This window comes from Triturus cristatus, chromosome 4_1 (genome assembly GCF_964204655.1).
Source record: "Triturus cristatus chromosome 4_1, aTriCri1.1, whole genome shotgun sequence".
Lineage (NCBI taxonomy): Eukaryota > Metazoa > Chordata > Amphibia > Caudata > Salamandridae > Triturus > Triturus cristatus.
The window spans coordinates 462,552,741-462,569,619 of record NC_140585.1 but is presented as its reverse complement, the minus strand read 5'-3'; the positions used below and the strand labels follow the sequence as shown (position 1 = coordinate 462,569,619).

The 16,879-nt window shown below is 40.3% G+C and overlaps 1 protein-coding gene across 20 annotated transcripts in view; it reads left to right on the top strand.

Moving 5' to 3' along the window:
• Positions 1–16,879, top strand: part of EPS8 (EGFR pathway substrate 8, signaling adaptor) — an 861,544-nt gene that overhangs the window by 723,150 nt on the left and 121,515 nt on the right. For 11 of the 20 annotated variants that reach the window (XM_085652642.1, XM_085652650.1, XM_085652653.1 and 8 more), the window contains 2 exons: positions 2,020–2,124; positions 2,815–2,948. In XM_085652642.1, coding sequence (XP_085508768.1) covers positions 2,020–2,124; positions 2,815–2,948 — 239 coding nt within the window. The remainder of the gene's footprint in view (positions 1–2,019; positions 2,125–2,814; positions 2,949–16,879) is intronic. The other 9 variants (XM_085652654.1, XM_085652660.1, XM_085652662.1 and 6 more) reach the window with 1 other exon arrangement.

Here is a 16,879-nt window from a genome sequence, read left to right as displayed (position 1 = left end):
ACTACTACGCTCCATCTTTCCCTGCTGGCGAAAAACAATCTGAGGATGGAGCCGAAGCCCATGCGCAATGCTAACCAGAGGAGGAGTCACCAACCTCGTGACTCCCAAAGACTTTCCAAGAGGAAAAACAAACTGCAAACATCCGGGCCCAACACCAGATGGCGATCTATGCACAGTGTATAGATCTGCAGCTCTACATGCCAAGAACAGATGCATACTGGTAAGTAGCATATTCCTTTTCCTTCAACTTTAAGATTATTTTCTAGCATACTTGCCTTTTCCTCTTTTATTGTTATAGTTATCATGTTTTCCTCCTCTAGGTATCCCCCTTTTTAAGTTACAACTGTTAATCATTTATGGGTGAATGACAAATATAGAACGAATGTTTGTTTAATGTCCAGTTTTCTTACAACATGATAAACAAGTCACTCGACTATATTCGCTGTATTTAATCTGAGCTGCTTTCTCTGTACTAAAATAATTGTTGAGTCATGAACAATGTTTAATGTAAGCTGTTAATTTCATTTCTCTTAGTATTATAATTCAAAGAGCTCTTTTTCACAGAATGAAAATAAGTAAATGGCATTTGACCACTTTCTGCTAATTGTTTACTCTGAAAGATTCAACAATGACCGGATAATGGAATAGATGTTAGGAATAGAGTGTGAAGAGCTAGACAAGAACTTTGTTCCAGGAGATTGAGATAGACCATGCAGAATTGAATCACCTGCTTTTGCTGGAGGCTAACTGGAAACGCATTCAGCCTTCACCTACTGAGACTTATCAACGTTCCTACCCTGCTTGACCTACTTAGTACCCCATCCAACAATCTCACAATGCCATCTGACCCTGATCCCAACTCCATCTGGATAGCCCACCCCCTCCATATCCTGTATCCACATTTGCTCCCCACTTCGAACCACCTCCTGTAAATGTGCCCTATTTACCTGCTTCTTACCCTGTATTTTATTACTTCTTTTCTCTCCTGCTTCTGCTATGCCTACTGTAAATGCTGTAAATGATGCACATGTAACTCCTGTTAAGCCTTAACCTATGGTTATAGTTGCTGTAATTGATCTATATGCAACTCTTGTAAAGGGCTCTGATGCCCTTGGGTCTAGTTCACGCTATATAAATCTTAAAAATAAATAAATGAATTGTAATTCATTGGTCAAACCAGTTATGAGTGTGAACTGTCTTGGAAAGTTAAGTTAGGTTTTTCTTCTGGCGCGGAGTTTTTTATTGTAAGCCAAAGATAGGAGAGTGGGGTTGATAAAAAGCTGATCAACCAATATCTTGGAATAGTTTCTGTTGTTCACAGAGTAACTCGTGAACTACACAGCTACTGTTCTTTTTGTTTTTATTATAGTTATTGTTTGTATTCTGTGCATTAGGATATGATTGTAATTGCCTGTGTCTTTATATCATGATGGAGGGTTATGGTCCCACTGATCCTCATTGTGACATTTCACAAGATTGATCATTACCTGAAACGTATCTCACGCAAATACTGCTCAGGGGGTTGCAGGGTGTTGCAGTCCAGCTGACTCTGACAAATCAACAAAGTGTTTGGGATCAGGGGATCTAGAAAGCCTAATTTTAGACTGTGTTCTAGAGAATCTAGAATACGTATAATTGAAACAGTCCTAATCACCTGCCCTGCTCTAAAATCCATTCTACTATTACATCTTCCATTTAGTTAGACTATCATGTGTTTACTTCAATACTTTGGCCACTATCTTCTGTGTTTCAAGGGGGCACTGTGGTCGGTACAGCTGTGTACACTTATGGATCACCGCGTCCATCATCAATAAATTGTGCAATTACTGAGAGAAAATGGAAAGGAGGTTTTAACTTTACTTTCTCATGTATTGGGTGACGATGGCCTTTATTCTTTGAGTAGGAAGCATTTTCGTGTGCTCATCGGCTATGAATGTACTCCTGAAGAAATGTATCAAGTAATGGTTGTGGAAATAACTGTCATTACAACTGATGGCAAATATATTTTCCATTTCTTAGGTGTCTCCGTACAACTCAATTCCAACTGCAAAGCCTGAAAAAGTGCAACATTCTCCATTACCTGCATCTGCTATGTGGTTACCCTTAGCCGATGCTCCCCAGAAGGTTTGTGACATACTAACATTTGGTTTACCCTGCTTTATGCTTGCTTTTTACCCCAGTGTTTTTTGCAGGCTGATAATCTGCATTTCCTAAATCTCCTCCAAGTCTTATTTCATTGTCTATATTTGTATCCTCCTGCCGTCATCTACCAGTTGGGCCACATGACACCAACTCACACTGTATTATACACAAACACATACTCTGATGCGCAACTGATCACATTAACCGTAATATACAGTCTTCCTAAGAAGGCATCAATAATTGGATTAAAAAAATTAACCTTCAAAATGACAGGGACAAGTCTCAACAGGAGTAGGAAATGGTCTGTTGGTGAGTGGAAGGACCCATCCACACAACTTTGGTGCAAATCTGGAAGACTTTAACCTTGATATAAACACCACAAAGCAGAACATTTATCATGCACCCAAACACCCTCAATAATATAAGAAGATGTGTACAATATATGTGGTATTCCATATATAACTGTGCATCAGTGCATAACTTAATGACACTGCGAACTGAATGTGGGCATAACTGTGCTTAAATAATGCTATTAACTGTCGAGGTTTTCCTGATGGATGTGCATTTCTTTGTACTGATGTATGTTGTTAACCATGCAGTGATGTAGAAATAAAAAGTGGCATAGTAAGCATGCTTCCTCCTGTAATCCACTTTATATTTTGTGTTTTTCAGCCACCCACAGTACCAGACTATCCGCCTGCTGATGGGTATGCATTCAGTAACACAGTTTACAAAAGAGGGCCCCTGCTGGACCATGGGGCAACTGTCGCTGCCTTTAAGCAAACTGTTAGCCGTCATGTAGATAGGTAACCTTCAACGACCTCCCTGTCTAGTGCTGTGGATAACTGTCTCTACTTTATTGCTGTCAGAGGTGGAGGCTGTGGTGTCTTTCCTAAATACATTTTCAGAACAGCATTGCATGTCAACCAAGATGCACTTCGGTATATATGGCAAGCCTTTCTAGAATGGCGTTCTTTAATACTTTTTGATTCTACAGTAAATAGCAAAATAGTTTGAACAAAACTGTAATTTAGCAAGGAAGTTATGGAAAAACGTGACCTTTTATAGGTGTGTTTTTCATGCTTTAATTTCTAATAATGAACATCGATACTAAAATGCGGAAAACTAAAAAAGCGTTTTGAAAATGTATTTATGACTCTATTTGATTCTGTGTTAATTCTGGTTTGCATACAGCATGTTTGGGGGGTTTATATAGCATCATTGTGTACATTTTAGTACACGTTGTATACAGGCAAAAGTATTGCTCGGTCCTTGATGGTTGTCCACTGCCGAGTAGGAGTCCACACAGAGGTTTCAGGTTGCCCATGCGATAGGAACTCATTCAGTCCATGATTTTTTGTTTGCATTCTGGGACTTTGTCGTTTTATCCCCATTACTAAATCGGTCCCAGAATTCAAATACCAATCTGGATAAGCTACTTAAGCTTGGACCATGGAAACTTGAGAAGTCTGCCCACACCACCTTTAACCATTGCATCATGCCTACCTTAATAAATATTTAATGCAAATTAAGTTATGGATTGGCAAATGTTACATATGAAACCATTATTCTCTGGTTAATAACCGATTCTCTGAAGGGTGCACGCTTTGGGTCTCAACTCTAGACACTACTTTCCAGAAAATACTTGCGTCAGGTCCATGTCTCAACTATTGTGTCTCTGAGAGGAGAGGAGGTCGGAAAGGACAGAAAGTAGCATTAACCTAGCCTTCCATGTACTGAGGAATTGCCACTTGTGGTCACTTCAACCAACCAAACTACACCACCAGTTGCAATGTCAATTCTAGTATAGCATCTGTGCAGGGCGATCTCTGCGCTAGCTCCTGTCTGAAGTGCTGCAGTATGTACTCTGTACTGCATGCCGTTATTCTCTGGATGTAGACGAATAGTCCAAAAGCTTAAAAGTAAAAATGTGTGAATTTCCCTTATTTATAAAGATGGTATAATAGTGGGAAATCAATGTGATCAGGGTTTGTACCATATATGTCAAAGGGAACACACTTAACACTTGTTTTGAAGTATACTAAAGTCTTTTGTTCTCGCACAGGGGCATTTCCTCAAGACTTTAAAAATACTGGTTAAGAAGATTAGGTACAAGGTTATGGATGAAGGCTACTGGGTTAAGACTTTGGGTTACAGTTAAATGGCTGAATGTATGGGATTATATTATAAGGTTGGATAATAGGGTTAAGAGTTTGATTTTAGGGCTATGGATTTGGAGTAATGGGTTAACCTATATGATTACATTTGTCTACTGCCCCCATTGATATTGTTTAGAATTTAAGGTGTGTTGATGAGTTATTTTTAGACTACCTGTTCAAAATAAACCAACATTTCCTTACACAGTAATACTTTACTTAATTTGTATAAATGGAACACACTATAGTTCCATAAAAACATTTTTTAAAGTAACAAGTTACAAATTCTCACATAGGCACATCAATCAAATAGATTCTTCCTGACGAGTGGATGAATGCAAAATACAGCCATCATTTGTTTTATACATTTATAGAAAACATACCCAGTCCTTGAACAAATATGTTTTGCCACGATGAAGAGGTTTACATTTTATGTGCACCTGTCCACTGATCAACTAGCTGTCACGATCTCTAATCATACTTTCATTTTGATCTATATGCACACAATACGTGTTTTCTTTCAAAGTTTGTTTAGTGTTTTTTCTCTTTTCTGTCAGTCAATGATTGCTCACTCTCACTATATATAAAACGTTTGTTTTGTCTTACCCCTTTCTCCTTCTTCAATAAAGCGAGACAGTTCTCCACAGCCATTGAATAGCTAGGTAACTACTGCAGTTCAAACACTGAGCTTCTGACCAGTAGTTACGATGAGTTAATACAATTTGTGTAAATTTGTATTACTGTTATGTGATCAGTCTTCTGTTATCATTGTTTGCCATTTTCATGATCCACATCTTAATTAAATGTTTTTGATTTCCTTATGCTTACTTCTATTTAAACATTGTCTATTTAAAACCCAGCATTACACACTTGACCTTGAAGATATGTGAGTAATAGGGTGGTGAGGGCAATGGTATTAGTATTACTTCTAATACTTAATTGTTTACCATGTTTGAGTTTATTCAGTGGATCGGCAAAAATAATGTATTTCCAATTAACGTTGAGTTCAAGTTCATTGAAGAAGAGATTTGTACGAGGCATTAAAGACAACTTGTACAAGTGAGAATTAAAGGCCAACTGAAATTGCACTTTTCTACTGCTCTGACCGAACCTTTTGCTCCTCTGCAATCCATAGGCATGTTTTAAACTGTGTAATCTTAGATAAAGACATAAGTACTATGCATGAAACACTTGTTGAATGTGCAATGGTGGTGCCCTTTTGTTACTTTTTTTCAGTTTTAGTTCAGTAAACAGCTTAAAGGTTGTTGCAAATACGACCTTTGGAAAACATCTGCTTTGCCGGAAGGTATAAACACATATGGTAACCGTAACAGAATCAGGGGAGTAGTTAAGGAAGCTGCTGTTCAAAGTGACATTTCTCCAACCCCCACAGCTCCCAATTATTCCAAAAGCGTAGAGCAGACAAGGAAGAGGAAGGCAGCTGAGCCACATTTTCAGTTAGTTGCTGGTGAACTGGATATGATTTACCAAAATGCCAGGAGAAGTGAAAGTGACACCACACAATTACCTCACTGGAAGGGCATCGTTATATCTTTGAGCCTTAATCTTCCCAAGAAGTAATGTTGCATGGCCTGGACCCCAACATTACAGTAATTGACACAGCTGAGGATAAAAACCTCATAATTGCATGATTGAAATACCAACACAACATAGATCCGTCGGTTGTAGATGCCCAACTATATTTTAACTATGGTGTTGGCATGATATGCCTGAGGAGGCAGCCTTACTAGTTTCAGTTTTTATTACATTGAAAATTGTATATTCCTTTCAGTTTGAGGATATATTGCACCAGAATAACACTGGGAACTGAAATTATTTTTACCCTAAACTGTCATGATCTGATGGTTCCCCAATATATTCCTCAAAGAGAAGTGTATTAATAAATACAAAAGTAGATGCAAAAATGATTTTTAAAAACATTGGTTATGTCTATCTGCATTCATTCATACGGACAATGACTTCAATATAAAGTATATTATTGGATTACGTTATACATTTTAATTTGTGATCATTTGCAAGACACTTTCACCCATGCAAACCATAAATGGTAAGATATTTCTCAAACACATAATTTTTCATGCATTAATGATACTGAAACATAGCACCAATGTGTTTAAAATATATTGTTGTATTACATTTTTTAAACAATTTTAGTCTATTTATTGGATTAGAAAGTGCAGAAACAACCAGAGGCTATGGCCTTGTAGCAATAACAAGAAACAGGTGGATAAGGGGAGATTAGGAGGGGGAAAACAAGGGGAGAGGAGAGGAGCAAATCCAGCACATAATTACATCACTACATGTTACATAGTGATGTCTTATCAACAGCTAGTCTTCGATAGAGAATCGTAGTAAGGGCAGGAAGAAATGTCAGGAATTTATGGTGAGGTAAGACACTTCATATATAACATGCCTACATACACAGTGGGCTTATTGACTTCTCTCCAGACAGTGATGTGTATTCGGTACCTTTTCCCAGTGACATTTGCATAAACGTCACCTATGGCGATGAGAATCTCTCACAGCGTGCCTCTTCCTTCAGGCCCATGCATTGCAATTGTGCTGGTGTGGTTATAGCCGATGGAGAAATTTGAAATGAATGAGTTGCAATCTGTGATTGGGGGAGAGGTCGGCGGTCTGCTCACAGTAATATTTCGACAGTTTAGTAATAAGGGGAAGATGCAATTCTAGTCCATCTCCTTTCCGTATAAATCAAAGTTAAAATGCCAATAGGGAACCCTGATAAGCTCCTCCCAATAGCAGTATCTCCTCCAACAGATTCTCGTTCGGAGAACGAGAATCTGTTGGAGGAGATACTGCTATCGTTTTACGGAGAGGAGCTTATCAGGGTTCCCTACTGGCATTTTAACTTTGATTTATACGGAAAGGAGATGGACTAGAATTTCATCTTTCCGAGGTCACTAACACCCAGTCGTAGTGCGTGACGAGTGCACTTTCTTTTTCTGGAGAGAATTCAGATACCCTTTGAAGACAAGTAATCAGGTTTTAAGCTTTGGATACATATTCATTCGTGAGAGATAGACAACTTTGGTCCACATTATAATACGGATGGACAACCAGCGTTTTGCCAATCGCCTTGATAAAGTCTAAGGGGAGATGAAACACGTGCTGGCATAGTGGCAGTTTTTCGAGCTGGATGCAACCACAACAGGAATAAAAAACACCTAACTGAAGAATCTGAACAGTGTGGACTTTGTGTATTTTAGTGTGACCCGGAACATAAATTAGAAAATTATTTTGTGCTAATCATTACTTAAGTGATATATGTGTGGTATCTACAATCTAGAGTAATTATACCTATCCGGTACTTGGGGTGAATGTAATTGATTAAGGGTGTGCTTACCATTGTATGTTAGGACGTTTGCCATTTTCTAGAGTATTCTGTCACAGAAATTTTTAGAAATTGCAGGTTTGTTATTTATTTTATTTTTTTACTTGTTTTTATTTCAGTACAGATATAGCATCAGTATACAGTACTTTCACATATAGAATACATATGGTGCATAGATCAAGTTGCAGATGTGGGGAAAATACTTGCCGCAACATGGAATGCAACTGAGATGCTAAAGGCACTGCATATCCCTAGCAAGGTGAACCAGTAACAGTGATATAATGATCAAAGAAAAACATAAATATTAAAAACTTGGCATCATCTGGCAGTGCAGTACTTCTCATACATACTCTAACAGGGATCTATGTAGTCCTACATTTATGTCCATCCCATCTTCCCCTCTGAATGTAACCATAATGTACTCAGTAACAAGGTACAGAGGCCTTGCCCCAGTGCACTTCCCGTAGTATGTAGCTGGGTGGTGTCTCAGGCCACAGAGGAGACCGCTGCACTGTCCAAGTAAAACTATAAACCTCGTCCCCTCTCTGAGACCAGTCAGTGTTGTGTGTAGATTTAGATTCCGTATATAGGTTTCCCGATTTATGCCCTTGTATAGGTACAATTCATATTGCCCTTATTTAGGCATAGAAAATCCAGCCCTTATTTAGGCAAACCAGACTCTTAAGCCTTTAGGAATTTCCCTTGCTTGGATATTCATTTCTCCAAGAACTAATTTATTATGCATGAACATCTATTCCTCAGGGGTTCATTCATGACGTTCCGATGCCCGACCTTTACGTCAGTACAGGCATTCCTAAACACCTTCAAGGTTTAAATATACCTGCACTTACCATGGCAAACCACGGTTCCGGTACGGTCCAGTTCGACTGCCTACTTGCGGTTGTCCACGGCAAGTTCGGAAGGAGATAGAGTTCCCGCCTGATGCACTGACCAGACGCTGTCATCCTCCTTACAGAGAATCCAGCTCCAGTGTTTCTGACTCCCCTTGCGGGGTGTTAGATATCGAGTCCTGGAAAGAGATTCCAACCTCACACATTCTAAGGTATGGAGCAGACTAGAACTTAAAGAAACTTTTGGCAAAACTAAAACTATAGCTAGCTATACTTTAGAAAACAGCACCTACTTCTTACCTTGTACTACACCTAGGTTAGGTACACTGAAGTAGAACTATTTAGAAGCATCAGATGAGTATTCACATTTTAGCCTGTGTTATTTATGTATGTATTTTATGAATATATGTCATAGCTAAAAACCATACTATTGCAGTATTATTTTATCTTACTGCTAACCCTGTACGTATTGTACTTCACATCCTGTCTCACGGTTGTAGCAGTTCATATCTCTTGCATGAGAAATAAGACTGTTCAATAAACCCCCTTTTTATTGAAACGCCAGTCTCTCTATTTCTGTACAACTCTGTAGAAACGAAGCATGCACGATTGACTTGAGTGAAACTGTTATCTATTGTTTCCACGGTTCTGAGATTGTTCCGACTCTAAGGGAAACAAAGTTGTCATGTTTATGCGGTTGTCAGAAACTAATCCCTTCTTTTATATTCGAGAAGTTTCTAGTGACCTCTGAGTTAGCTGGCACACACAAGTAATTAAGACATACTGACCTCAGTCCTGTGTCAAAACTATAGTGTATATTATTCCAATGCGCAGAGCCTATCAGGGATATAGGAACTACAGTACATGGCGCCCAACGGTTTGGTAAGGCACTAATTTAATGCTAGATACTGAAGTAACTCAGTCGTGCTTTTCTCAGAGACCCCTACTCCTAATACTCCATAAGACGTCTGGAGTGGGTAGGGATAATATCCGCCATAGCGGAGTAGAACAAAAATCCTGTGTATTAGCTGTTTGGTTTGTTCAACGTTGAAGGATACAGTGTTACAAAATATTGTGCACCTGATCATAGTTCCCTTGAAACTTGCTCTGAAACTTTCTTTAAACAATGACCGAAAGCGGCACAAACACCGATACTGGTGGAGCTGTACCCGACGAAGTCGTAGCAGCTTTTGATTATGCAGGTTTTGATAAAACCGATGAAAATGCGAAAATCATCGCTCCAAATTTAAGGAGAGCCATCACTCTAAAACTTATCAAACATGGCCTAACACCAAGAGGTGGTAGGGCAGTTTTTGTGAGAGGCACATGAATCTCATCAGACAGAAGTATTCTATTCATGGATAGTATTCCCAGAATCAAATCCAGTAACTAAAACGTTTCACTTCTACTAAGAAGATGAACCACCTGAGGAATATATTCCTTTCGAGGATATTGAAATTCCACTCACATACCAGGAGCATGATCTCTGGTTTAAAGGCACCCTAAAACATTACAATCACATTACCAGGCTCGGTCCACTAGGAAGACCAGAAGCAACATGGCCGATTTTAGCCGGCTACACACCTCATCCTGACATTGAAACAATGTCAGACGAAGAATTACTTAATCAGATACAACATTTAATTGAATTACATAGTTAAACCACAACTGTCTGAAGGTCCTGAAAAGGCCTTTACTAAAAACAATCCTACCTCTTCTAAAAAGAAGTGGGAAAATGACAAACAACATTCAAAAGAAAAAGATTCTCAATCCCACGGTAGGTCTCCTCAAAAGGAGCCCTCTGAAAGGAGGTATAACCTCGGGAATAGGGATAATTTGAGAAAAACTGACCGGTATCAAGATACTGATACACATTCCTCTCGTACCTTTCAGATATCATCACAGACATCCGAAAGAAGAGGACGGTCAGAGAACAAAGAAGTCCAAAGACGATCAACACGTTCAGAAAAACAAACCAAAACCTCAATTCTCCAAAAAGAAAGTAGCAGGTCTGAAGATCAGACATGCCGAGGATTCTGAGAACACAACTCAAGAACAGAGAATGGGCTCAGACAATGTTGGACAGCGCAGCAGAAGTTACTGTAGCTTGCCAGAACCTGAAGGGGCTTCTGGAGACAGTGGACTTGAATGTGGACATTCAAGTTGAAACTGCAGATACCAGGGTTAGTTCTCCACATAGGTTATTTGAAATAACACTCCGGATGGAGGGAGACATACCAAGAAAAGTGAAAGCACTCTTTTGGGAGCGACTTTCAAAGGGTTTTTGATATACTTCTAGCAGAACAAGACTGGCCACCAGAATTTGTCAGGGAGTGCCCACATGGCGAAGACATGCCAGCCTTCTCCAACGATGTTCCAGTACACTTAAAATATACTTATGCCAGGAAATGGGCAGTGGCCCTGGCCCTCCAGCATTATATAAGAATCATGTAGGATGGGATGAGGACTCACCTCACCACAAAATCCAGTTAAAAAATCAACCAACTGCACAAAGGCAGTACCCGGTTAAGCAAGAAGCTAAAAACAAGTCAGGGAGATCATAGATCAACTTGAATACCAAGGGGTAATTGAAACATGCACCTCATCAATGAACAATCCTTTGTTTCCTGTTTCCAAACCAGACAATACATATTGTCTAGTTTTGGATTACAGACACCTAAACTCTTGTTGTAAAACATTTGCAGTGCAAAATGCACACAGTACAGCATTAATGAATAACATTGTGCGTAAAAAGTACAAAACCACATTAGACATTTCAAATGGTTTCTTTTGTCAAAATATTGCACCTGAAAGTAGATATTTGACCGCTTTCTCAATAATGGGGACGCAGCGTCAATGTTGTCGACTCCCACAGGGGGTCAAAAACAGCCCGCGTTATTCTCAGCAAGAGTAACAGAGTTACTACAAATTTATGATGACGAGGCATTGTCATATGTCGATGATATAGATCTGATAGATGATGACCTGAAGAGACACTTGAACTTGTAGCCTCTGAGGGTTACAAATTCAACTTTAAAAAGTCCAGAATTGCCCATCTCAACATCCTTATCCTAGGATATGAACTTTCAAGTAAAGGCAAAAGCCTGGCAGCCAACGTTTTAGAAAAGTGTGCGATGCTCCAACCTCCAATAACGCTGAAGAACTTACAGTCGATTCTAGGTTTCCTGAATTTTGGAAGAACATACATTCTAAACTACGCAGAGAGGGTTAAACCTCTCTATGAAATAATCAAACCTGATTTCAAAGCCACAATTTGGACACAAGAACACACAGAAATTCTGCGTTCCCTTCAAACAGACATGTTAGCAACTAAACACTTGCAAACACGTGTAAATGTACGCAACTTAGCGATCCGAATCATTCCGGGTCAATGCGGATTCACCTACTTAACTTTTAACGAAGGTGAAAAAGTACCAATTGCATACAAATCACACTTGTATACACAAGCAGAAATTAAATTCACTTCTACAGAAAAGATTCTGACAGCAGTTCAAACCGCTGTAGCAAAAGAAAGAGCCCTAGCACAGGGGAAACGCATTATCGGCGTGACTCCTGTACCAGCCTTAGAGGCAGTTACTAAAGCTAGCATTCCGAATGCTAAAGCTTTACATCCAAGATGGATACAATGGGTTAATTCTCTTGCTGCAACTGATGTCGAATATGTTTTTGATCCTTATTTAAAACCACAAGCATTCCTGCAATACGAACACGAATGTCCTCTGCCTACTGAATTTCTCCCTCTTGATCAGTACGAATTTATAATTTATACTGACGGATCTGCGCAACTCGCTATGGGGAGTAAACAAGCTTACAGTGCGATCGTTAAAGGTTGTGTACGCGATGGCAAATTCAGACCAATGGTCACAAAAACACAATCTCTAGGAGTTTGTACAGCTCAGCGAGCTGAACTACAAGCATTTAAAATGGCACTTGAAAATACGGATCGCGAATTCCCCGCACACATAGTGTGCGATTCTTTTTATTGTGTTCAATCATACAATGAATATTTACAGAATTGGCTTCAAAATGTTTTCAAAGATGCAAAAGGTGGCACAATCAAGCATAAAACGCTTTGGGAACGAGTAGTTCAGTTGCGAAACGGACTACAAAACACTCACGTGATACACACGCTGAGTCATTAACGTGATGGCGTTCACGTTGAAGGGAATTCATTGGCTGATGAAGCCACGAAAGGGGCTGTGCAAACGGCTTCCGTAGCTGCAATCACTCGTTCAAAAACGAAAATAGTGAAATAATGCTGGCTGTCAATGCTTCAAGCAAAGGCAGCGGTGAAGCGTAACCTAAAAAATGTCCACTCATATATAATTGATGCGAACAGCGTTCCGTTTGCTCGAATCCCTGGAGTGGGGAATAGGGTAATACAAAACATGGAATGAAGAGCAGCTTTGATTTACGAAGCACATCTGGGAGAGGGTCTGACACATCAGGGGATCTCTAAAACAATTTTAAAATTAAGAGATGTACTGGTGACCAGGAATGAATACACTGATTCATATCTTCCTCAATAACTGCATAGACTGCAATAGAGATCGCAGTACAGAACGCCACCAGATACCTGACTACAACATAGCCAGCCCAGTTCAGACACCATTATTAGACTGCATTAGACTATCTACGTGCAGGCGTCCTCTTGGACTAATGCGATCCCATGAGCACTAAATCTAGGTTCCTATGGATGTGCCCTCAGCGCTCTGCTGATGCTCGAACTGTTATAAAAGATTTGCAAGTCTTTATCGGCACATACGCAATAGGCACACTACATTCTGACCAGGGTTCTGCGTTTAGCTCTCGAGCTTACAAAGAAGCCTGGGCCAGTTTGGGCGTAGCATTGCGGTATTGTTTTCCATTCTATCCTGAAGGAAAATCTGTTGTGGAAAGAAAAAACCGGGACATAAAGCAGTCTATAACAGCTAGGGTATTAGGTTTGGGTGATGGGTGGGTCAAACATCTTTATGGGGTCCAGCACGCACTTAACAACTTGCCAAGAAGTTCTCTAGGGGGTGTCACTCCATATGAAGAGCTATTTGGAACTAGAATGTTGATTCCAGACCTTGATATGCAAGGCACAGTGATTGAAAATAAAAAGTTTGATATCAAAGTTCGTTTGGCTGTTTTACAGGACTTAAATCAACTAAGAGCGAAACAAAGCAACGTGCTCCTGAAGCCAACCATCACTGGGGAAAAACCGGCCGTCCCAGCAAGGCCTGTCTGGATCCCAAAGCTTGGTGATCTAGTCAGAGAAAAGATCGCGGACAAGAAGGAATTTGGGCCTTCTTAAAGACAACCAGTACCTGTCCTCAGGGCCGGACTGGGAACCACAACCGGCCCTAGCAATGTGCTCGGCTGGCCCCCTCCGCCCGGGGGGGGGGGGTGCCGCCGAGCTCTTTGCCAGATTTTGGCCGATTTTGTTACAGGGTCGATTTTGCAGCTATGCTGCAAAAACGGCCCTGTAACAGAAAACGGCCCCTAGGGGCCCGAAACCGGCCCCCACCCGTGCGGCGCACCGGGGGATTGCCCGGTGCCCGCTACGGCCAGTCCGGCCCTGCCTGTCCTAGCAAACCACGGATCAAGAAAAATACTACTGCCGCCCCTTGCTGGTAAAGAGTTGTGTCCATCGACCTGATCAAACCACACTATGTGGGCGATACTAAGCAGTAGGCCAAGTGGACTCCGACAATGTAGCAGACGCACTCCGCTGGCTACAATCCAAGAGGTTCAAACTGAAAGACTCATCCCTCTTGAAACCCAAATAACAGTTCGTCCTGATACACCTGTCTACAAACGTCGTAACAAGTGATCCAATGGTTCCAGTGAATTCAACAAATCCTGATGCAATTCAAACCATTGACAGAACTGCGTCTGGCTATTTCATTAACTTTGATGCGTTTTCTGAGGATCCCAGCAAACCTGAAACAATGCCAGCACAAAGAACTTTGAAAGAACAAGCAACAGATTTGTTTCATCACCTGAAAAAGACTTATCTGGTTTCACCATAGATTGAACTATGGATTGTTTTGGGAATGTTCTTCTTTCTACTATGGTTAGCTCTGGTGATAACTCTGGGTATGCTGATAAGTGGAAGATGTATTCAAATGGACACAGCAAGCAAGAGTGAACTTACTTCTCCAGCCACACAAATCATCCCATCGTGAAGTAAGAGACTAGTCAGCAGTGAACATCACAGCCGTTCCTATACATGATGGTATAGTTTGGGACCAAACTGAATATGATATTTTTTGGCCCATCTGATCTTTTCAAGATTCCACACTTATTTAAGATTTCATTAAGTGACTTTATTACCTCTAGTACCTTTTCTGATGATTGGGACTTCGAGACTGTTAATAACATGTCTGATCTAGAGATGTCTACAGTATTCACAAATCATGAATATTTAGAGGGTTCATCAGACTGTGAACAAATGTATTGTTATAACCACTATGGTCATCATTTCTTGCATAAACCTGCATCACCTAGAAATGTATTTATGTATAACCAATGGGAACATTGTCCTACACCTCCAAAGGGTAGTTCGAAAATTTTTGCAATGAAATTTCCATATTTTTCAGGCTACAATTTGTCTAATCCAGAAAGGTTTTACTTTAAAAATGTGAACAAGACCGGAACGAAAAATATGTTTACCAATATGAAACAGATTTATTCTGCAGCCTTTATTGCCCAACTGCCTAGACAGTTTTTCGACTTTTGGAAAGACAACATTTTGACAAAATCTGTCTGGGGTACAAAAGATTGGCAAGTACAGGGTGTAGAAGCTTTGTTTAGAGCCTGTATCATCCCTGAGCAAATAATGTTTTTGAATGACACTGTCCAACAAATGTCTTCCCTTGGATTAGCCAAGATCAAAGCCATGAACACACCGACCATACCAATACCTGCAAGTAATAGCACTATACGGGGGGAGGTCGACGTACATAATATTTTGCATCACAACAGATCAGATACAGAATCGAAAAAATGGTTGCTCTGGCCCACAGACACGAATAACTGTCAAGATGGATTCCTGAACAAAACACAGGGTTTCACTATCATAGGCCAGACCCACGCTATGTTCAAAGACCGCATCCAGGGGTAGTAACAACATACAGTGTAGGGAAACTTTGCCTTGGTTGGCTACAGAAAGCTACACTGAAGGAGGTAAAACAACAATTAACTTTACTTCAAGAAGGCGCAGACCTTAGGGATTTCTTGCTAGGACCAAGAAAACCTCATCAAAAACGTTTCATATATGCCGGTATCTACGCTGCTTATAATGAAGCATGGAAGGTTACCCAAGCAGAGACTGCAGAACGAATAAGAGAAATTGATCGTATTAATTTAGAGAAAACTCTCTCTGTAGTAGACAATGGGTTAACGACTCTGTCGTCCAGAATATATTCATTGGACAGCATTGTGTCTTCTGTCATAGACCTCATGGAACCAGACTTGGTCATGTTGCAGCATGGTCAGTCTCAGCTACGTTCTATCATGTTATTGGGCTGGACGCTACAAAACTTGCGTGCAGGCTATTTGCCTTGGCATTTAATCAACACTACGTCACTGTTTTCAGAATTCAATCTCACTGATAAACAGATCAGACTGGCACAAAGGGGAGCAGACTACACTGTGCTGAGCATTGAAAGACTGGAAAAATTACCATTCCCGTGGCAGAAAAAACAGCTACTGATTGTCTCATACATGGTAAAATTACTCTGCCTGTTACAACTTTCCATTTTCAGTATTGCCTAAAACATAAACCAGTACTCAGATATGAAAGGTTGGGTAAAGGATACATAGAGACATCCTGGGATTTACCTTACACACACAGATGTTGGAGTGGGGAACGTGAAGTGTTTCTTAGTGGTGAAAACTGTGAACACGCACCAAGCGGTTCTCTCCTTTGTCAGGGTATTAACTTACACGGGGCCTGTGATGGTTCCACTACAAACTTATGCTGTCATCTGCAAGGTCCACCGGCTGCAGTGATTAATCCAATTGTTGGCCAACTTTCTAATGGGAGTTACATTATGTTGAATGATCACAGCTGCTGTGGCATGTTGCCAGTATTTCATATCTAGTTACGGTTACATCCAGGGTCACTTGCTGTATGCAAGTCTTGTTTCCACAAATAGACACAGTCAGGGAGTCACCTTTATGGCCTTCACTGAACATCTCTTCTCTACAAATTGATACTCTAAGCAGAATGAAAGCCATTCTTCTACTGAAAACCGTGCCACTGACCTCGGCTAGAGATACCTATGATCTCCAAGTGGCAAGGACTTCTGCCGAGATACATACCCTTTTGTATACAAACTGCCCTG